Source organism: Euprymna scolopes, chromosome 9 (assembly GCF_053919585.1).
Source record: "Euprymna scolopes isolate OS-2025 chromosome 9, ASM5391958v1, whole genome shotgun sequence".
NCBI lineage: Eukaryota > Metazoa > Mollusca > Cephalopoda > Sepiida > Sepiolidae > Euprymna > Euprymna scolopes.
The window spans coordinates 165,626,307-165,650,822 of record NC_136490.1 but is presented as its reverse complement, the minus strand read 5'-3'; the positions used below and the strand labels follow the sequence as shown (position 1 = coordinate 165,650,822).

The following is a 24,516-nucleotide window of genomic DNA, read 5'->3' as shown; positions in this document are numbered from 1 at the left end:
CATAACCTATCATACTTTCATAAATCAGAGTTAATTTTCTGTAGACTGTTTTTGAACCCAGTCAACGACGGGTACTTTTGCTAGTATAAATATAAAATATAAATAGACGACAAAACAGTTATATTTCAAATTCTAAGATGTTATTCATCATCCCATTTATTTCTTTCAACATGTTAAGATAAATACCATCTTGGAATTTGGAATATAGCTGTTTTGTCATTTATTTATATATGCTCTGTGATTCCATTTAACACACGTCGAGTTTTTTATAAGTAAAAGGATTGGCATGAATGAAGAGTGAAACATAATTGAAAAAGCAAATTTTCCCATAAACATATATTTTACATATATAGTTTTTTCATCATACAACACGTGAAAGTATGTGCGATAGCCTACCAAACCACTCCATAAGAATGTCATATATAATCCTAGTAAAGATGATATTTGTTGATCAATGGGACCCTTAAGGCGGGTGGTGAGCAAAAAGGAGAGCTACTGGTCTACTCTTGTCCATGTAGGTATCTGTGTGTGTGTGTGTGTGTGTGTGTGTGTGTGTGTGTACGTATATGTATATATATATATATATATATATATATAGATAGATAGATAGATAGATAGATAGTTCATTTATTTATTTTTCTTTTTGTCAAAAGTGCCAAGGGAGCAAAAAAAATACCAAAGAATCGCTAAAATAAAATCAATCAATCAACAATCTTGCATTTAAAAGCAATAAAAATCGTGCACAGAAAAGTGATAAGGTCCCGTGGTCTATTGGTAAAACACCAGGCTACTTATCGAGCAGTGACGATTTCGATCCTGCTGATGATAGGTGATACCTAGAAACATGCATGTTCATGGATAACATTTGTTCACATAAAAAAAATTTAATAGATATTTGAATTAAAACATTCAAATGTTTGATAAATAAATAAAAATTAATAATATATATATACATATATATATATATATATATATATATATATATATATATATTAGATGCGTTAAGAATATTTACTGAAAGGAATATATATTGAAATCAGTTTGAAGTAAATTAGATGGATACATTGCTAATACATCTTGAAAGCAATCTTCAACAGAAATCTCAATGTGATTTGTTTGTGCAAAGCAACACATTATAATTACATTATCTTAAATGTCTTTTCTAGTTTTGCTTTTGGCCAATGTGAACTGATGATGTAAGCATAATAGAGGAAAACAACAGATGAATCATAAAGATAAGTTTTTTTTCTGAGAAAAGTTAAATTAAAAATATACTTTTGTGTAAAAAATAAGTATACACTCTAATATTTGATTAATAAAATAAATATTTGGCTTTCTTTTTTGGAAAGAGATACGCAAGTGTTTGACAATAATTTTATTTTAGAGGAAAATAAGAAATAAATGGAATGTATTTTTCAAGTTTAGATTGAACATTTGAGATCCTGTGTATAAAAAAGATCCGGATATAAAGAAGTATTTCGTAATGAAAAATAACAAAACATATAATAAAAAAACCTTGACATCTCCAAAGCATGTGAACCTGATATTATATCTGCTACACATTAATAATGAAATGCTCTGCTGAGCTAGCCCTGTCCTTTCCAATCTCTACAAAAAATTTATTATCAAGTTTTATTTCCTTGATAATTAGGAAAGTGACTCAGTAGTATCAGCATTTAAGAACTTTGATGGAAGGACTTTGTACTTCTGCATTTACCGACAGTGGTTTCCACAAAATTTCTCAGGTGTGTTCAGCCACTGATGGGAATAACCGGGAGCAGCCTATCACAAAACATTAAACTGCAAGAGAGTTGTATGCTCAATCTGTTAAGTCCAAAGTAGCTGAGCAGCGGCTTGGTTCCCACCAGTTTTGGCAAATAGCAAACAGAATCCTGAACAGAAGCGTGTGCTCCATCCCAACTATTATCAATGGACCTGAGGTAATCTCGTCAGCATCAGACAAAGCCAAACTCTTTGTCAAGAACTTTGCAGCTAATTCTACCCTTTGCGACCAAGACCGCCAACCCCCAATATTTCCTCCTGTATCAGAAAACACGCTATGTGATATATGTATATCTGTACGTGATGTTGCCAAGCTAATCAAAAACCTTGATTCGAGTAAAGAAACTGGCCCTGACGGTATTCCAATTATAGTACTCAAAAAACTTCAACCTGAACTAGCGCCCATACTTACAAAACTGTTTAAACGTTGTCTTAAGGAGAATAGTTTCCCATCTCCCTGGAAAATCTCATCAGTATGCCCTGTATTTAAGAATTCAGGTGATCGCTCATCCCCCTCTCAGTACAGGCCAATAAGTCTCCTGTGCGTCATGAGTAAGTTGCTAGAATCTGTGTTAAATACAGAAGTAATCAACCATCTCAACAAAAATAACCTTCTTAGTGACACTCAATATGGTTTCCGTTCTGCTAGATCTACAGCAGATGTCCTTACAGTTATATCGCATAGGATTAGCAAATCTCTCGACGGTGGCAATCTTTCTAGGGCAATTGCTCTTGACATATCTAAAGCCTTTGATAGGGTATGGCATAAAGGTTTACTTCATAAGATCGCTAGCTATGGTATAGCTGGAAAAGTCTTCTTAATTATTAAATCATTTCTTTCTGATAGGTTCATAAGAGTAGTAGTTGAGGGGCAAAAATCAGAAGCTCACAGTATTAATGCCGGTATCCCTCAGGGATCCATCCTGGGCCCAACTCTTTTCCTGATCTACATTAATGATCTTCCAAATCATATCTTTACATCATTTGTAGACATTTATGCTGACGACACTACCATTTATGGTTCCACATCTAAGACAGTAAACGACCAAGTTCTCTCCAATTCTCTCTCCTCTGATCTTGAGCACGTAGTACAATGGGGAAAGGAGTGGCTGGTTACTTTTAATGCATCTAAAACCAAGTTTCTCTCTTTACATCATCAACATTCTAATCCACATTTGTCATCAATTGAAATGAATGGCTCTCGTCTTCAGGAGGCCTCAAGTTTTGACAAGCTTCTGGGCTTGACCATTACTCCTGATCTTAAATGGAACACGTATATCAAATCTGTTGCCAAGGCCGCTGGAAAAATGGTGGGATCTTTCTATCGATCCGGTAGATATCTCACTGCTGATGCTATTCTCTATCTATATAAGAGCCAGGTATGTCCAAGGATGGAATACTGTTGCCACATCTGGGCAGAAGCTGCTAGAAAGGACTTGTCCTGCCTTGATAGAGTTCAAAATAGACTTTGTAGCCTCGTAGGAGATGTCCTTTTCTCCTCCTTGCAACCTCTATCTCACAGAAGAGATGTTGCGAGTTTGTCTCTGATGTATCGTTATTTTCATGGAAAGTGTTCAACTGAGCTTCAATCTATGGTCCCCCCTCGCAAAATTTTCACAAGAAACACTCGTCTAGCTGTAAACACTATCAATAATTTCCCCCACTCTTTATCTGTGCCTAAACCTAAACGTAGATTCCATGAACAAAGCTTCTTTCTTAGAACTGCACGCCTGAGGAATTGTCTTCCGTTTTCCTGCTTTCCGGCTGACTACAATATGGTTGTGTTCAAATCTAAAGTAAATAAGTTCTTGATGAGCCGTTCCATATAAGTTATCAAATTTACCAAATTTTCATTACAAATGATTACTATATTGACCAATTTCTACTGTACACTCTTTAACCCCTATCCTTGAGTGGCCTCTGGGCCTTGATAATGTGGTGATGCCTTTGTAAAAAAAACAAAAAAACATTATAATGAAAAACAAGAAAAACATTGAAATACAATAAATAAAATTAAAATATGTATCTTACCCAACCCCAACCGTAACTTGCATGATAAAAATTAAGTTTTTTTTATTTCTTCCAATTCATAAGACCGCCTGCATAAATTCATATTAGCTAAAACCAAATAGCGTGTTCATTAAAAATTGAGGAACGCGCAGCTAACAATTTCCAGTTATTTCCGTCAGCTGCCGAGCGAGCCTGAGTCAACTTTGTGGAAAAAATGCAGAAACAGCAAGAACTAACCCTTAAAATTATCACTTCATCAATTTCCTCTTCATCTTCACTAAAATATTTGAATCATTAATGAGAGTTGAGCACTTCGTTAATTCTAAACTTTTTCTGTATGGATTTAGGAAAGAATTTTTTAATATAGATATTTTAATGCTCATCTAGTAACGCATATGCTATACAATGGACAAGACAAGTAAAACTGGGATGGTCCAGCTTGATATATCCCAAGCCTTTAACAAGATCTGGTGTACAGTCCTTCTCATGAGAATTAATTTGCATGGTATTATTGGACGAATATTTAATATAATTAGATCGTTCTTACCAAAGGGGAGATCCAGGTTGTCCTGGATTGCCATTCATCCAAACAACATGGAATTAGTGTGGATGTTACCCAGGGGTCAATACTTTGACCATTATGACCCATGATTTTCGGAAACAACCTCCTCAATGAAATTGCATCAAAAATAGGATTTTTTTACTCATAACACTACAACCTATTCTCATCATGTGACAATCGTCATGACAATGTACACACATCCAAGCAAAGGTGACATCATTAGAAAAGGACTTCCAATTTGTCATTAAATGAGGATATAAATGAATTATAACATTTAATGTTACTAACGCAAAGCTCTTCTATAACAATTATGATAAAGATTTTCAACAACCGATTGGCATGATTAATAGCAACCTACATGACAGTCGAGCACTCCAACTATTAGGCCTAACATTCCCTGACAACATGAATTGGAACAAATACATAAAATGCATTGCCAAGATTATTGCAATAAAAGTGGGCTTCCTTTACTATGCTAGAAAACTTCTCATATCTACCAATATCCTACACCTCTACAGGGTGAAATGATAAAATTGTTACTCTAGAAAAAAACGATATGATTCCATTTCTGTTTGATGAAAACTGGTTTTCTTTTTTAGTTGCAGGCCATCTACTAGCTGGCCAGTTGGGTACAAACCCCAAGAGCGATAAGAGCTTTCTATCATGTCTGAAAATGGAACAATGTCCAATGAGTGAGATCAGAAATGCACTGCTGTACAACTTATGCTCTCTACCGATTAAAGGTATGACAACAGGACCATTGCCAGTACCCTCAAAATGCAAACCCGGATAAGAGGGACATGCCCAGGGTGAAGAAAACAAAGTTTCCAGCCATGGTTATAGTCTTTGATGTGGTTTCAAGTGAGGGCCACATTATGCTACCTTACAGGAGTGCAGTTCTAAGAAAGAAGCTTTGTTCATGGAATTTATGTTTAGATTTAGGTACAGATAAAGAGTTGGGGAAATTATTGATAGTGGTTTCAGCTAGACGTGTGTTTTTCATGAAAGTTTGGTGGGTGAGGACCATAGACTGGAGCTCAGACGAGCACTTGCCATGAAAATAATGGTAAAGCAGAGACAGGCTCGCAACGTCTTTCTGTGGGAAAGAGGTTGAAGGAAAGATAAAAGGGTATCTCCCACTAGGCCATAAAGTCTATTTTGAACTTTGTCAAGGCAGGTTAAATACTCCTAGCAGCTCCTGCCTAGATGTGACAACAGTACTCTATCCTTGGATGTACTTGGCTCTTATATAAATAGAGATATCTACTGGTGCGGTAGAACAACCCCACCATTTTTCCAGTGACCTTAGCAACAGACCTGATGTATGTTCTATTTCAGACCAAGACTGAAGGTCAGACCCAGAAGCTTGTCAAAACATGGAGCCTCTCCAAGACGAGAGGCATTCATTTCAATTAATGACAGATGGAGATCAGAGTGTTGATGATGTAAAGATAGAAGCTTGGTTTTAGATGCATAAAAATTAACCAGCCATCTCTTTCCCCATTATACCATATGCTCAAGATCAGAGGAGAGAGAATCAAAGAGAACTTGGTCATTTACAGCCTTTGATGTGCTGCCATTGATGGTAGTGTCGTCAGCATGTTTACAAATGACCTTAGGATCTTATTAACCTATCAGAGAGAAATGATTTGATAATTGAAAAGACATTTCCAGTTATATCGTGGCTGGAGATCTTGTGGAGTGAACTTTTATGCCATACCCTATCAAAGGCCTTTGATATGTCAAGAGCAATTGATCTAGAAAGGAGACAGAACAGAAAATGAACATAGCTCATTGTAAGTTGTGAGAAAAAAGTCTAGGAGACTTGCATACTGACCACCAGTGTCGGGCACAAGGGTGGGTTCGTGAACAATCTGAGTTAGGTCATAAGCAATGGAGAAATCGTGACAGAACCTCCCCTCATTATCTGTCTTGTTTGAGTTGGCTAACCATTCCACATTGTGAACATTGAAGTCTCCACAGATGTGAATGTTAGCTGAAGGATAAGCGGACAGGATGTGGTCAATTTTCTCAGATATGCTCTTAAAGATAGTAACTCCACTGTTGTGGGGGTGATATAGGGAAAGTCCAATCTGGAAGCCAATATATGGTAATTTAGGGTCTTTTTTGGAGATGTCCCTACAACATGGAAAGCCATCTTTAATGTAGGCACATATTCCATACCCATGGCGATCTCGGGGGTCAGACTTTTATGTTAAGTTAGAGTATCTTTTAATTAAGAACTCATCTATGGAAAGAGTTGGTCCAATGCCAGTTTTGATTTTTTTTTTTTTTTTTTTTTTAATTCAATTTTTACCCCAAACAAGGCACAGTGCCACTTTGAAGCAGGGGGCTACTATTAGGGAATTAATTAGCGGGGTCATTATGAGGGGAGAAGAGTAGAAAGATGTTTGTTAACATTACACTTAAACTTCTGCATGTCATTGCAGTTGGGAAAGCAGAATCCCGGAAGGGAGTTCCAAAGACCCGCAGTTCTGGGGAAGAAACTATTGAAGTAAAAGGCTTTCTTGCACCTAGGGATCTCTACTGTAAAGGGATGAGACTTAGTAGCTTGTCGGGTTTGTCGGGGGTAGTTACGTCGGGGAGGTACAAGTGTTTGCAGTTCGTCAGAGCATTCACCATTAAAGTATTTGTAGAACAGGCAGAGGGATGCAACATCTCGTCGATGGGACAGAGGTTGAAGCCTAGATGACAGTTCAGGACCTATCAGGTTGGCGACTCTTTTTTGAACCCTGTCCAGGAGCGAGAGACAAGAAGCAGATGCACCAGCCCAGATGTGACAACAGTACTCCATACATGGGCGAATGGTTACCTTATAGAGGTATAGGATACTGGCAGGCGTAAGTAGTTTTCTAGCACGGTAGAGGGAGCCCACCTTCCTTGGAGCAGCCTTGGCAATGCTCTCAATGTATCTATTCCAGTTCATATTCCCTGTAAACATTAGGCCGAGGAGTTTAAAATAAGTACTTTCAGGCAATGTGTTCTTGGCCATTGCTATTGGTGGTAGAGAAGGTTTCTTGTAGTTATTGAAGGAAACAAGCTTAGTCTTAGCAGCATTGAATGTGATCAACCATTTTTGTCCCCATTCCACTACGGATTGGAGGTCGTCCTCTAGTGTTTCTGCCATTGCCTTGGATATGTGTTCATTTGTTTTCCCCTCATATCTGTTATAGAGAGTGGTGTCATCGGCAAATATACCCATCTCCGAAACAATATTATCAGGGAGGTCGTTTATGAATATCAAGAATAATAGAGGTCCAAGGATAGACCCCTGAGGTACTCCCGCATTTATGTCATATTGTTTGGATGTATGTCCGTCAAGGACAACTTTGATTTTTCTATTACTTAAGAAGGATTTAATTACATTATGAATTCTTCCAGTGATTCCATATGATCTAATTTTCCTTGAAGACCATCGTGCCATACCCTGTCAAAAGCCTTAGATATATCAAGGGCTACCGCTCTACCCTCCCCTGTTTTATCCAATGAACGGTATATACGTTCAGAAACTACAGTTAAGATATCTGCTGTTGAACGGGCTTGCCTGAATCCATATTGTTTGTCAGTCAGGAGTTTAGCAGCTGTTAGGTGCTGGACTAGGACTTGATTAACTAAGGACTCAAATATTTTGGCGAAAAGCGGGAGGAGGCTAATGGGGCGATAATTTAGTGGGTCAGTTCTTTCACCAGAATTCTTGAAGACTGGTACCACAGAGGCGGTTTTCCAGCAGTCAGGAAAACAAGATTCGTTAAGGCATTTATTGTAAAGTTTGGACAGAACTGGAGCAACCTCGGCAGAGTATTTTTTTTAATAGCACAGCCAGGATGAGATCTGGTCCACATGCTTTTGAGGTGTCTAGGTTTTTTATAATAGCATGTACCTGAGAAGGGGTGATTTTCAAATCGTCAAGTGTGGCGTCTGTTCGCAGAGGAAAATCAGGGAGTGAGTGGTGTACCGAGTTCAGTGTGGAGTTTGAGGCAAACTGACTGGCAAGCAGATTAGCCTTGTCAGTTGCCGTGCAAGCAACCTCATGATTGTTTGTTAGTGGGGGAATAATTGACTGTCCATTATTAACTACGCTGTTGTAGATTTTCCAAAAATCCCGGGTTCCTAATTTCTGTGCTTCGATGCGCTTTCTGGTGGTTTCAGAGTAATCTGTCTTAGCTGTGTCTATCACTCTCTTACAATTATTTCTAGCTTCTATAAACTTCTGTTTATTTGAGCTGGACTTATGTCGGTTGAATCTGCGGAACGCATGCTGCCTTTGACAAATGGCAGTTGCACAAGCAGAAGTAAACCATTGGGGAGAGTGGGGCTTGCTATAGTATTTCCGTGCGGGAACATGTGCTTCAATAGCAGTTTTGAACCATTCAGTTGTCTCATTTGCACACTGTTCCGCTGGAAGAGTAAAGATATTTTGCCATGGGGCATCTCTGATGAGCTCCCTGATGGCTTCCCAATCAGCCTTTTTGTAATACCTCGTTGTTTTGAGAAGTGGGTCTTCAGTTTTAGGGCGAGAATTTAGGGTGATTTCTACCATTATCACAGCGTGATCAGCATTCCCGAGTGGGCTGTGGGCATTTGTTGTACAGTCATTGGGAACCGTTGTCAGAAAGAGATCTAGAAGTGAGGCATTTTGATCGTGCTGGTCTGGGAAACGTGTCGGAAATGTAACCAACTGAGATAGGGAATGAGATATAGAAAAGCTATGAGTTGCGCTACCAGCTACGTCTGTGTGATTTGAGAATCCTAGCCAGTTACTGTGGTGGACATTGAAGTCACCAAATACATGTATTTGTGTGCTAGTATCGAGGGAGAGTGCTATATCTATGCTGTCTGAGACTTTGTTTATTAGGGTACAGTCTTGGTTTGAGGGAGAGCGGTAGAGAAAATACAAGTAGCTAATATTGTGTTGCATATTTAGTCTGAAGCACATAAAGGCCTGGTCGTCTGATTCTAGTTTTATTTCTCTAGTTAGGGGGAGGGTGTTTCGAATATAGACTCCAAGTCCATGCATATGTCTGTCCGAGTCCTTACGGTAGAGTGGGAGATAACCAGGCATGTTAAAGTGGTTAGAGGGAATAGAGGAGTGAAGGTAAGTTTCACTTAATGCTAAGATATCCGGGGTGTTTACAAGGAGAAATGACTCAACATCATCTAAGTTAGTTCTAAGCCCGCGGATATTAGTAAATGCAAGCCTCAAGGGAGGAGGCAGGTTGGTTTTCTTTGAGTTTGGTCCTGGTTTAAACGTAACTTTTGCTTGAGCTGTCATTTCATTTTATTTTATTTAAAAGTTTCAGTTAGGATGGATGAGTGAGGGGGTGCTGGACAAGTAGTTGTGCAGAATACCAGACATGCAATACAAGTAGACCATCAGCTGCACTCACCCACAGGATTGTGGCCTCAGGAAAGCCCACCGGGGATGAGTGCAGGGTCCCTTTCCATGCGCGACATGGCACTACAAACATCCCGATATTTTACAACTGTTGATGGAGCAGCCGCTCTAAGCGCTACCAAAGAGTTAGGGCTCCTGTACTATCAGTCGGAAACAGCAGCCAGGAACTGTCAATCCGGTACCCTCAATCCATTAGGCAAAGCCAGCCCAGTCCAACTGCACCGACATATATGGCACTGAAGCACCCCACTGTGTCCAGTTTAGGGGGATGGGATGTGGCGGGAGTGGGGAAAAGCGGCGTTCATTGCCCTAGTCAGGAAACAAGGTCAACCACTGGGTGATTCAGACGAGTCCTTGTTGATAGTACCTCTACGCCTGGCCAATAGGCAAAGAAGGAGTATGAAAGCCGGGCGATAGACAGAGTCTATCTCCTCCTTAAGCAGTTTAGGTTTGCCAACCGGTGATTTGTTTGAGTCACCAGCTCTAGGAAGGTTGTCGTCCAGGACTGAAGAGGCCTCCCTCCCCTAGGTTTAGTTTCAGAGTTTTCCTTCTCCTAGACGAATGGCCTGGGAAGGCCTACGGGTCCATCAGCTCCGAGGAGGTTCGCCCCGCGCCTGGGTCCTAATCCAGGTATTTCTGCGACCCCGCATGGGTAGTTAATATTTATTGGTTATTTAGGTTAATATCTCCTGGAAAAATCGGGCATTTAGGTTAGCTTCTACAGAAAATTTTCACTCCTCAAGCGTGGTTAAAAAAAGGGCATTATTATGCTTTCCATTTTCATTTTTACTGGGAGAGGGTATAGGTAAAAATTCATGCGGTGGAAGCAGCTAAATTTGCTACAGTATTGTATCGAGAGAGACGAGTTAATGTATGGTTAGATATAGTTTTGTAAGTTTAGCAATGTATGGTTAGACATGGTTTAGTAGGTTTAGGAATGTATAGTTAGATATGGTTTAGTAGGTTTAGGATTAGGATAAAGTGTTAGAGTATGATCTACTTGCTATTAGAAATTCTGATTTGGTGCCCAAACCGGACATTTAGTAAGACTGAAAGATAAGATATGCTCAGTATAGATACAAGAGAACATTTGATATGGAGTACAGTTATACCTGATAGATATAGGTTAATGCATATTCTGTAAGTATAGTTAAAGTATAGATGGATGGATAAGTAGTATTGTATACGAATGCATGGAATTTTAGACAATTTGAGTAATTTGAGTAAGTTGCCTTTAGACTACAACGAAGGAGAATGACTACACCTTTCTCTTAATATCCGGAAGTTTTTTTTTCAATGAGTACCGGTTTAGTTTGTGTAATAATTATTGCAATACTATCTCTTAATAAAGAGATATTAATGGTTACTATTCATTATAGATTACTTAAGTCAATGTATAGGACTATGGCTAGTAAGTATTTACTTAGAAGCTTGGTTATGGGTTAGGAGTTATAATCAGGAGCATGCCTAGGAAATTTTAGGTGTTAATGGGTATCGATTTACGAGTTTGTTAGGGTCAAGGGCTGAGAGCAAGGACCACTCTAAGTTACGTGAGACGGATTAGGTTTAGTGGCAACTTAGGAAATAGAGCAGTTTTGATTTGTTAGTGATCAGGAGAAAGAGAATTTAAGTAAAAAATAATAAGGTTTGTCATGCAAAACAGACAAGGCAGTCATCTTGGAGGTAAAGTATCTATAGGAGGTACTTAGTATACAAGCAGCAGTATTTTGAAGTTTTGAGAGGAATTTTAGGTACAATAGTTTCATGGCTTATTGTACAAGTCCGTAGTCAAGGTGAGGGACGAAGCACTTCTAATATAGAAACTGGGTTTATCTAATTTCAAAAGTAGTTGACTAGAGTATTATTAGGTGTTCTACTTAGCTTAGGGATAGAATGAAAATTTAAGGTAATATTCAGGGTGATATAAGCAATTTCATGAGGATTAGATATATGATCACTGGATGTTGAACTGCTCAAGAGGATTCTTGTATCAATTAAGAAGGATGTCTTGGTGATATAAGATGTGAGAAATTAAGAGTCTGGGGATACAGAGAGTTTTGAGCTGATGAGGATTCAGTCTAGGCGATTGTATATAGGTAGCCAAGGTGGTTTAGTTTAGTACGCACGTATTGTACATATTAAGTATACTGCTTCAGTTCTATCCTCTATCGCAAAGGAAAATCCGTTTGTATTTCGGTTGGCAATTTTGTCAAGAGAGGAAATTTAAAACAGCTTATCTAATTGTTGATGATATCAGTTTATAGACAATAGTACAGACTGATAAATTGTTGTGTAAGGAATAAGATGAGATGATAGATCAAGAGCATAAGTTCGGAGCAGGGATCCGGAAAGGAAATGGCAGTGTACAAGGAAGGGGGGGGGGTCACTGATGTCTAAAAAAAAAAAAAAAAAAAATTCCTTTCGATGGCTGATTATATTAAGTATCGTACTTAAATAAAGTTTTCATATCCTCTAAATAAATTAGCATAATTTCTTTTCTTTTTTTTTTTTTACCGAATTTGTCTTTACTATAGCATTGACTTACTTAACTGAGATGGAATTGTAAACTGCGAAATGGTCTACTTAAGTGGAGAAAAATATCAGTTACAATATGCCTGGAAATGTAAAGAATATTTGTTTTAATTTCATGCGAAACAGTTAAGGATTTTACTTAGCTTTGGTTTTTTTTCTTGAACACTCGAGACTAAAACACAGGGTGGTCGTTTCCCTTGGCCTCGCACGGTCAAATGGCATTTGTGGTACCAAGATGCTATCTATTCAATAGGGAGTGGGTAGGTTAATTTAGGGGGAGGGGGGTCACTTAGTGAAAAGTTTTCCATTTGGCGGCGCGACAGTATTTCTTTGCTTGTGTATCGTTTTCAGAGATATTAATGTTAACAATTGAATACGCGTTTCAAAAAAACAAATATGATGGAAATAAAATAATAGCATATATAACGTAAAATAATAGCATATATAACGTACAAGGTGAAAAGCGGAAAAACTGAAAAGGAAATGTGCAGTTTTGAGTACAGCTTTGGAAAGGAATTTAAGTCATATTCACCGTAAGGATTTGTTGAAATAAGTTTAACCGCCGCGAAGGAAAAACCATCAATAAATTAACGAATGGTAGAGTTTCAGGTTTAGCTCAATAAATCTAATTATTTATATGTTTTTTGTTTAAATATATGCAATAATTGGACATGCAATAAGTCTGAATTCATAACACGGTGGAAATGATTTGAAATAAAGTTTTCATATCCTCTAAATAAATTAGCATAATTTCTTTTCGTTTTTTTTTTTTTTTTTACCAAATTTGTCTTTACTATAGCATTGACTTACTTAAGTGAGATGGAATTGTAAACTGCGATATGGTCTACTTAAGTGGAGAAAAATATCAGTTACAATATGCCTGGAAATGTAAATAATATTTGTTTTAATTTCATGCGAAACAGTTAAGGATTTTACTTAGCTTTGGTTTTTTTTCTTGAACACTCGAGACTAAAACACAGGGTGGTCCTTTCCCTTGGCCTCGCACGGTCAAAATTTCAAATAATAGGTCTGGTTTAGCCTTCTGTAATTGGGTTTCAACCTCTGAAAGGTTGGAACATAGACCCTTGATATTGGAGAAGGAGACATCGTAATGGGTGTCGACGTTGAAAGTTTAAATTCTGGCTTTAACTGTCCATAATAGTTTCCTCTCAACACGGCTACTTTTTTTTTATTATAAAATAAAATATATATATAAATAGCTTACTTAAAAATGTAAAAATACAGCTATGTTTTTTTTAATTATAAAATAAAATAGCTTACTTAAAAATGTAAAAAGACAGCTATGTTTTTTTTTGATTATAAAATAAAATAGCTTACTTAAAAATGTAAAAATACAGCTATGCTTTTTTTTTATCATAAAATAAAATAGCTTACTTAAAAATGTAAAAATACAGCTATGCTTTTTTTTTATTATAAAATAAAATAGCTTACTTAAAAATGTAAAAATACAGCTATGCTTTTTTTTTAATTATAAAATAAAATAGCTTACTTAAAAATGTAAAAAGACAGCTATGCTTTTTTTTTTATTATAAAATAAAATAGCTTACTTAAAAATGTAAAAAGACAGCTAATTTTTTTTTTAATTATAAAATAAAATAGCTTACTTAAAAATGTAAAAAGACAGCTACGCTTTTTTTAATTATAAAATAAAATAGCTTACTTAAAAATGTAAAAAGACAGCTATGTTTTTTTTTTGATTATAAAATAAAATAGCTTACTTAAAAATGTAAAAATACAGCTATGCTTTTTTTTTTATCATAAAATAAAATAGCTTACTTAAAAATGTAAAAATACAGCTATGCTTTTTTTTAATTATAAAATAAAATAGCTTACTTAAAAATGTAAAAAGACAGCTATGTTTTTTTTTTTATTATAAAATAAAATAGCTTACTTAAAAATGTAAAAAGACAGCTATGCTTTTTTTAAATTATAAAATAAAATAGCTTACTTAAAAATGTAAAAAGACAGCTATGCTTTTTTTTTATTATAAAATAAAATAGCTTACTTAAAAATGTAAAAATACAGCTATGCTTTTTTTAATTATAAAATAAAATAGCTTACTTAAAAATGTAAAAAGACAGCTATGTTTTTTTAATTATAAAATAAAATATATATATAAATAGCTTACTTAAAAATGTAAAAAGACAGCTATGTTTTTTTTTATTATAAAATAAAAATATATATAAATAGCTTACTTAAAAATTTAAAAAGACAGCTATGTTTTTTGTTAATTATAACATAGAATATATATATAAATAGCTTACTTAAAAATGTAAAAAGACAGCTATGCTTTTTTTTTAATTATAAAATAAAATAGATAACTTAAAAATGTTAAAAGACAGCTATGCTTTTTTTTAATTATAAAATAAAATAGCTTACTTAAAAATGTAAAAAGACAGCTATGCTTTTTTTTTATTATAAAATAAAATAGCTTACTTAAAAATGTAAAAATACAGCTATGCTTTTTTTTAATTATAAAATAAAATAGCTTACTTAAAAATGTAAAAAGACAGCTATGCTTTTTTTTAATTATAAAATAAAATAGCTTACTTAAAAATGTAAAAAGACAGCTATGTTTTTTTTTTTGATTATAAAATAAAATAGCTTACTTAAAAATGTAAAAAGACAGCTATGCTTTTTTTTAATTATAAAATAAAATAGCTTACTTAAAAATGTAAAAAGACAGCTATGCTTTTTTTTATTATAAAATAAAATAGCTTACTTAAAAATGTAAAAAGACAGCTATGCTTTTTTTTATCATAAAATAAAATAGCTTACTTAAAAATGTAAAAATACAGCTATGCTTTTTTTAATTATAAAATAAAATAGCTTACTTAAAAATGTAAAAATACAGCTATGCTTTTTTTAATTATAAAATAGCTTACTTAAAAATGTAAAAATACAGCTATGCTTTTTTTAATTATAAAATAAAATAGCTTACTTAAAAATGTAAAAAGACAGCTATGTTTTTTTAATTATAAAATAAAATATATATATAAATAGCTTACTTAAAAATGTAAAAAGACAGCTATGTTTTTTTTATTATAAAATAAAAAATATATATAAATAGCTTACTTAAAAATGTAAAAAGACAGCTATGTTTTTTGTTAATTATAACATAGAATATATATATAAATAGCTTACTTAAAAATGTAAAAAGACAGCTATGCTTTTTTTTTAATTATAAAATAAAATAGATAACTTAAAAATGTTAAAAGGCAGCTATGCTTTTTTTTAATTATAAAATAAAATAGCTTACTTAAAAATGTAAAAAGACAGCTAAGTTTTTTTTTAATTATAAAATAAAATAGTTTACTTACAAATGTAAAAAGACAGCTATGTTTTTTTTAAATTATAAAATAAAATAGCTTTCTTAAAGATGTAAAAAGACAGCTATGTTTTATTTTAATTATAAAATAAAATAGCTTACTTAAAAATGTAAAAAGACAGCTATGTTTTTTTTTATTATAAAATAAAATAGCTTACTTAAAAATGTAAAAAAGACAGTTGATTGATTGATTGATTGGTTTTATGGCATATCAATCTATGTGGTCATTTAATGCCGGAGTCCTTTCTTTTTAAAAACTATTTTTTGTTGGGGGGGGGGGGACTTTTTCAGCCTTTCCTCCCTTTTTTTATAAAATCAAACTAAGAAATTAAATGTTGTATTTATACATGTGTATATTTGGGTGACTTTAAATTTCCTTAAATTTTCTTATATAAATTTACTTTCCTTATGTATGCTAGAATATTTGTTGAGTTGACCTTTTCAAAAAGGTCCTCCATATTGCTTTCTGTATAATTTTCTAGTTGGGGCGAGGTCATCACACCCAACTAGGATATGTTTTCCTGTGAGTGTCTCCTGGCATGGGATGCACTCTGACGCCGATTCTCCATTTAGTATATAAGAATGAGTAAAGTTGGTGTGTCCTATGCGCAGCCGAGTCAGTATCACATCTTCTCGGCATGATCTCTTGATGTCCGGACATCGTTCCTTAAGTCTAGGTTTGATTGAGTATAATTTGCTGCCCTCTTGCTGACTCCACCGCAGTTGCCATTTTTCCTGTATGTATGCTTTTATCTGGGGTCTAAGATCAGTATGTGGAATCTTAAAATTGTCAGTTGGAAGGTGAGAAGATTTTTTTGCAGCTGTATCTGCCCTGTCATTGCCTTTGATCCCCACATGGCTGGGGATCCAGACAAGAATAATGTTTTTAGTGGTTGAAAGGATATTGATTTTTTCTATTAATTTTGTTGTTAGTGGATTTTCTTGTTTTTGATTTTGTATAGATAATAGGACTGATAGAGAATCTGTGAGAATGATCAAATTTTTGGTGGTTTCCTCTAAAATTATGTTGAGTGCTAGATCGATAGCTATAGTCTCTGCAGTGAATCTGGATGCTTCATTTTGAAGATTTCTCTTCATTGTGGTTTTGTGATTGTTGCTTTTAAGCCCGTCTGTGTAGATAAAGGTGTAGTCTGAATATCGTAATTTTTAATGTTGAAGTTCGTCGTGGTATTCAATAGGGTTTGTGGTAGATTTGGACTTTTTGTTTAGGTTCAGTTTTATTTCTACTTGTTTCATGGTCCATGGGGGTGTTTTAGGCAGTATGAAGTTGTGAATGCTGGAGATTGGAATTTTCAATTCTTCAATGCTTTCCTTCATTCGGAGCCCGAAAGTTTTGATAGTTTTTCCTCTCATGTTGAAGGGTTCTTCATATTTAGGATAGAAGGTACATTGGTATGCAGGGTCGTTTGGGCAAGACTTCAGTTTGAGTAAATATTGAAGGGCTAACTTTTCTCGCCTTAGATCTGGTGGGGGTTCATGTGCTTCCGTGTATAGACTGTTCACGGGGGAGGTTCTGTATGCTCCTAAGGCCAATCTTAGGCCAGTATGGTGAATAGGGTCTAGGCTTTTTGTATATGATGTTCGGGTTGATCTATATATGAAACAGCCGTAGTCTAGCTTTGAGCGGACTAGTGCTCTGTAAAGTTTAAGGAGGGTTTCCCTGTCTGCACCTCAATCGGTATGTGCTACCACTCTCAAAAGATTTACTGCTTTGTTACATTTTTTTTTCAGATAGTTTATGTGTGGGATGAATGTTAACTTTTTGTCAAATAAAATCCCTAAGAATTTGTACTGGTCAGTAACGGGTATGGGCATTCCTTCCATGGTTAGGACAGGATCATTATGCATGTTCTTTAGTTTGCAGAAATGCATGTATTTCGTTTTTCTTTTGGAGAATCTAAATCCATTCTCTTCCGTCCATCTCATTACTTTGTTTAAGCACAATTGAAGCTTCCTTTCTATTATAGATATATATCTAGATCTACAGCATATTAGGAAGTCATTCACATATAGGGAGCAATCTACCCCAGGGTTAAGGTTTTTTACAATGTTGTTAATTTGGATACTGAACAGGGTCACTGACAGTATACTCCCTTGAGGTACTCCATTCTCTTGTTCCTTCAAGTCCGAGAGAGCTGTGCCAACCTTTATTCTGAACCATCTATTTTTTTTTTAATTTTCAATAAAAATTGCCATTCTGCCTTTTAGTCCAAGCGCCTTCAGATCCCTTGTAACACAGTATTGTAGGCTTTTTCCATGTCAAAAAACACTGCTGTTAAATGTTCCTTCCTTACAAAGGCTTCTCTGATGAAGGTTTCAAGTCTGACTATGTGGTCTATTGAACTTCGTTTTTTCCTGAATCCTGTTTGAAATTCTGTAATAAGATTCTCTGTTTCCAGGAACCAGATTAGTCTTTTGTTTATAATCCTTTCCATGGTCTTACAAATGCAGCTTGTTAGAGCTATTAGCCTGAAATTCAATGGATCTGAGACGTTACTTGATTGGGATTGGATGTTTGAGTTTTCAGATTTGGGGATTGGTATTATTGTGGCCTCTTTCCAGGTCTCAGGTACGTTTCCACTGGACCATATAATATTGAAAATTTCAAGTAGGTATTTCATTGAGGTTTCTGGAAGTTTTTTGAGGATTTCATATGGAATTTCATCGGGCCCTGTAGCTGTGTCATGAGATTTGGTTAGCGATTCTTTTAATTCAGGCAAGGTAAGAGGTTGGTTGTATTTTTCGGTATTTTGTGATTTAAATAGAATTTTCTTCTTCTCTTCCTTTTCTCTAATCTTTTTGAATTTCTCTGTCTGTCACATGATGAAATTTTTGATAAATTATCTGCCCGGTTATTGGAAATGTCTTTTTGATCGGTGTATATTTTGTTGCCTTTAGAGATGTGGGATATTGGTGTACTACTACACTTTCCTTCTATTTTCCTCATCATGTTCCAAACTGTTTTTGCCTTGGTATTCACATTAATTTTGGATATATAATTTCTCCATGTTGTTCTTTTGGATTCCTTTATGATTCGTCTGGCTTTTGCTCTGTTGTTTTTGAAGGAATCCAGATTTTCGCTTGTTGGGTACTTTTCGAATTTTCTCAAGGCAGCTCGTCGAGCTCTGATGGCTTTTCTGCATTCTTTTGTGAACCAAGGTTTGTTGTGATTGTTGGTTTTGGTTGTTTTCGGTATGGTATTATTTGCTGTTTGTGAGTGTTTTAATGAAGTAGTTCAAATGGTCATCTTCATCTTTCTTTTTGATAATTAATTGGTTGTTGCACTGTTCCTGGAAGTCTTCCCATTCTGCTTTATGTAGGTTCCATTTGGGTGTTTTTTGTTCAGTACTAGTACTTAGACTTTCCAGGATGATTGGGAAATGATCACTTCCACAGGTGTCATTGTGTACTTTCCAATCAGTCCATATATATGGAAGGATCACATAAGGTAAGGTCAATGGCGGTGAAAGTACCTGTTGCTGGGTACATATAGGTGTAGTTTTGATTATTAAGGAGGCATAGATTATTTTTATTTATTATGTTTTCTATTTCTTTTCCTTTTTTATTTGTTTCTTTACTTCCCCATATTACATTGTGACTGTTGAGATCTCCTAGTAGAAAAAAGGTTTAGGGAGTTGTTTTATTAATTGAGTTATCTCAGTTTCGTGGATTGTATCTTTTGGAGGGATGTATATTGAGCAAAGTGTTATAGTTCTATGTAGAGTCACTGAAACTGCAATTGCTTGCAAGTTTGTGTTTATATTTATTTGTCTTTGAGGGACTTCATTCTCCATGAGTATTGATGTGCCTCCAGAAGCACTGTCCGTATCTTTATTTATGTAGTTGTAAGATGTGTAGTGTTTTATGTTGATGGTATTATTTTCTTTCAGAAAGGTCTCCTGCAGACAGACAAGTGCTGGGCTCATATTTGTTATTAATAATGTGAGTTCATTTTGGTTTCCTTTTATCCCTCTGATATTCCATTGTAATATTTTGTTCATCATTTGGAATTGTGTTCAACTTTCATTGTCTCCAATCCCTCAAATCTATTTTCTGTCGGAGTCCCTGTTCGGGATATAGATCGGGATCTTTCTTTTCCTGTTTTTGTTTGTTTTGTTTTTTTTGTCTGGGGGGATTTTTGATTCTTTTCTGGCTTGTGATGTGTTTGATGGTTGTTTGGTTGTTTTTGTAGAAATGGTTTGTGGTTTTGTTTCTTTTTGTGATTCAGTAGTGTCTCTACTTAATATAATCCTTGGATTTGTTGCAGACATTGCACTATTCATTTTCCTCATTTCTTCTAATAGTTCTTTCATTTCCTTTATTAGTTTGCTTAAGACATCAATTTTCTTGTCAGTTGTATCCGTTACATGTATATGCCCATTTTGATTGTTGATTGGAGTAGTTTTTTTAGTTGCATCTGCATATGTTTTAGTTTCAATGATTTTCCTGGCCTCTGGGTAGGATATATTCTTTGTATGTTTTAGTTTGGTCACTTTTTTTTCTCTTTTCCATATTTCACAGTATCTAGAGCCAGCGCCATGATTTCCAAGGCAGTTGGCACACTTGAAATCTTTTCTGCAGTCAATGTGTGGGCCGCTTTCTCAACATCTTCCACACACTGGTAATCGTGTGCACCGATCTTGATGGTGTCCAAACTTCTGGCACTTGAAGCATTGGAGGGGGTTGGAATATAAATTTCTACATTTATTTTCATATATCCGACTTTCACTTCTTTGGGTATGGTGAGGGAATCGAAAGTTAGTATATATGTGTTGGTATCGATTTTCTCACTGTTTTTTTTTTTATTTGGACTCTACGAACATCTAACACATTCTGTTTCTGTAAGTTTGTCTTGATTTCCTCCCAGGGACAAAGTGCAAGTTCGTGGCTTTTCACTACTCCTTTGCAGGTATTTAGGGTTGGATGTCTGTAGCATTTGACTTTGATGTTTTCAAATAATTTTAGTTTCAATATTTCTTTAGTTTGTTCTTCGTTATGGGTTTCTATTAGTAGGCTGCCGTTAAATTGTTTTTTAATAGACTTTGGTTTTAAAGTTTTAAGATTTCTTTCAATTTTAAAAGGTGATAGTTTGCTCAAAGGAATTTCCTCTCTTGATTCTATTACTACGAATGTTGAGTTTCTTGGTTTTATCGTCTCTTCCTCAGAGCTACTGATGTCAGAGACATCAGAGTGGGTTCTCTTTGGGTGGTTGGGTGGTTTTTGGGAGGAATAAGCCATATATGTTGTTTTCTTTTTTCGTCATCTTTGTTCCCCACCCACCTCGGAGTCCTATTTGGGAAGAGCCTGGGGGGAAACCCATTCGCCCAGCCTCCACAGGGATACAATGATGATATAACCGACTTTGGTGGTATCATAATGATTATCTGTTCTCTCTTGATATTGCTATGGCATCTGTAGCAATCCTGAGGGGTTTACAGCCTCGTCATCGATATTCACACCTAATCGATTGACCCTCAGCCACCACTTTCCATCATATATTAGGGAGTAGGGTTATTTGTGGGAAAGGGGGGATGTGTTGTGTTAGTAGTGAGTTTTTGGAATGGGCAATATATGGTGGGGCTTGGCGTGACTGGCCGATTGGTCGGATCGGGCCTCTCCGACCGCCCGTCTAGTCGAAGTAAGGGCCAAAGTAATATGTTGCGGTGCCTAAACTTCTATGTATCCTGGTCTAGGTTTGCTCAATCACCAGGATCACGTCCTAAGACATTACGGGTAGCAACCCACAGCTAACTGGTTGCCCCATTGAGGGATTTTTACCCTCTGCAGGGGGGTAGTCGGTTTGTTCTCATGCCCTACTGACAGGGCAAAAAAATAAATAGATAATTTAATAGAATATATTTGTTTTCTTTTTCTTTTTTTTTTGTTGTTTCTTTTCCTTTTTAAAATCTGTTTCTATTTAACCCATAGTTGGGAACCTAACAGGTACTACCACTCCGGGTCAGGGTGGACCTGCGAGCAATGGCAATTAAGAGGTGGCTCCACACTCCCCAAAGCCCGTAAGCCGGACCTCACCATCGGATATAGTTTAAGGTCATATCCAGGACTGGGAGTAGGGTAGGAAAAAATAAAATAAAAAGGGGGGGGGAGAGGGGCTGTTGTTTTTGTTTTTGGTTTTGCAGAACATAATTAAATTTTACAAAAAAGATCAGAAAACAAAAAAACGTCAATGTAGGTGCATTTTGTCTCAGGAAGCCACAGGGCAGCATGATCTGGTAGCACCAGGTAAAAAGACAGCTATGTTTTTTTTTTAATTATAAAATAAAATAGTTTACTTAAAAATGTAAAAAGACAGCTATGTTTTTTTTTTGTTTTGAAAAATTTTGGATAGGAAAAGGTTTTAATGATTTTAACTAATAAAGAGCAACTATAAAGGTAGGTAATTCGTTTCTCATTAATTAATGTTTGCGATTATGATGTTTTTTTTTTTGTTATATTAGACGTTGGACAAGTAAATTAATATTTTGATACAATTACTTAAGACTTCTATTCGATCATGTACAAAGAATAATAGATTTCCAACAATTGTACAACTAAAATATATAAAGTGAGTATAAAATATTCTATGCTTAGCGTTAAGTTAGTGTTAAGGTTTTTTTCATTAGGACAGTTATACAATTACATCTGATTCTCATTCTGAGTTCATCTTTCAGACACGTAAGCATTTATCATTGTAAAAAAGAAATCATTTTTATTGATAAGCAAAAACTTTGTCATTATAAATATGAGATTGTGTAATACTCATAATTTCATCTGATTTTTGTAGTTGGAAAATATAGGCCCACACGAAGGATAGTGACTTGGGAATAAATTTCAACATTACTGAAAAAAAGAAAAAAGACTATGATGATATATACCTGATATATTTATATATACAAAGGATAGTATAATGTATGTAAGATATATCATTAAGGTATCGTATGATATCTGTAATATATATCATTATATATACAAGGTATTTCATCGATTATATAAAGGAAAGTAATAATTTTTATGTGAATGGTGTGAGTAAATTTGCATAAAAGTCAGAAACTGCACAAGATACAATTAAAAACCTTACGTTAGTGGATTCAGTCTGACACTAATTTTGTTATTGTGAAAACATACTATAACATGTGTTCCATTGGGGTAACCAGAGATGCGGATGTCAAAAAATACATTTCCTTATTCTTATTATTGGTAGTTGTTTCAAATCTAACAATGAGATTAGATCAAACAATTAATCTATCATCTTAATATTTTTATTTGCCCGTGAGAAAGTGAAAGAGGGAGGCAGATATGAGTAACCTTATGGAAATGTGTATTCAATAAATAATTTAACTGGATTTCTATGTGTCTGAAGAGAGAGATATTTTAAAAGAAAAAAATATTTCTCATAATACTATGAACTTTTCTATTTTGTTATTTATACTTTGTGCAAATTGAATAGGCCTATTATGAATGCATGCAATTATGCATTCATAATGGACGTTCTTTATTCTAAACTAGCAGATATACCCAGCGTTGTCTGGGACATGGATAGCAAAAACTCCTCTCACTCTATCTACACATCCTCAGTCATGCAACCTTTTTGAACAGAACTAAGACTTCCATACGCTCTCTTTCTCTATCTCTCATAGGCAATAGGTAAATAAAATAGAGAAAAAGAATGAAAAAAACAAGAAAAAAGAAATGTGAATGTATGACCTAGTTTCAGTGTTGTTTATCAAACGAATACCATTACAAAATTGTTTTTAAATATATTAATTTTAACAAGCTTATGTATTAATTTGGTTTTGGGGACTCAAAAGCGACTAAATATAACAATATAGTTTTACTTTAAAAAATGACAGTACTCCTCTGTGCTCCAATCCATGGTCCCCTATTGCCCAACTTTTATGAAAAACACTCGTCTAGCTGAAACAACTATCAATAATTTCTCTCACGTTTTACCTGTGCCTAAACCTAAACGTAGATTCCATAAACAAAGCTTCTTTCTTAGAACTGCATACCTGTGGAACTCTCTTTCGTTAGCCTGCTTTCCAGCTGACTACAATATGGTTGTCTTCAAGTCCAACATAAACATGTTCTGGATGAGCGGTCCCTTCAAATAATCCAATTTATCAAATTTCCACAACTAACGATTACTAAGATATCGTCCCATTGACTATCGTACACTCATTAATCCTTACCCTCGAGTGGCCTCTGGGCCTTGATAAGTGGTGACTCCTTTGTAAAAAAATAATGGTCAAACAGAGTCACACTGAATCAGATGATGTAAGGTTTGTAAATGTACCCTCGGTAGTTTCTGAACTTTAGCAGAATATACATATACAGAGATCCAATTTTTCTTTAATTAAGCAATTATTTATATTTTGAAATCTGGAATTTCTCATGATTAAAATATCAGCAAAAAAATGTTGCCACTTTTAATGAAGAAAATATATTAGTTTGGAAAGATTAGAAAAGAATCTCATAATTACTTGGTTTTACTGCTTCGTTAAAAGCACATATTTTCTCATCATATTCTTCAACAGTCGAAAGAACCGTTGCCTGAAAGATCAACAGAATGTATTAATCACAGAAAACAAAATCAAACCATAAGCAAAAACATCAAAACCAAAAGCAGTAATTAAAAGAATTATTAAAATTTGCAATTTTCTCTTTTAATTTAATTTGCAGAATAAAAAATCCAATTTGAAATCCATAAATAGTGGTGAATCCGTTAACAAAAACAATTCCCTCAGAGAAAATAAAGTTGACAGATCAGAAATCATTATAATCTGTATAACAGTACCCCAAGGCATTTCATATTCGTGTGTTAAATCAATCAAGCAATTTTATCAG

At 35.0% G+C, this 24,516-nt stretch overlaps 1 protein-coding gene across 2 annotated transcripts in view; it reads right to left on the bottom strand.

Moving 5' to 3' along the window:
• The window catches only part of LOC145284966 (translin-associated factor X-interacting protein 1-like), a 378,099-nt gene that overhangs the window by 197,366 nt on the left and 156,217 nt on the right, over positions 1 to 24,516 (bottom strand). For both annotated transcript variants that reach the window (XM_080134070.1, XM_080134071.1), the window contains exon 5: positions 24,153 to 24,222. In XM_080134070.1, the coding sequence (XP_079990196.1) occupies positions 24,153 to 24,222 (70 nt within the window). The remainder of the gene's footprint in view (positions 1 to 24,152; positions 24,223 to 24,516) is intronic.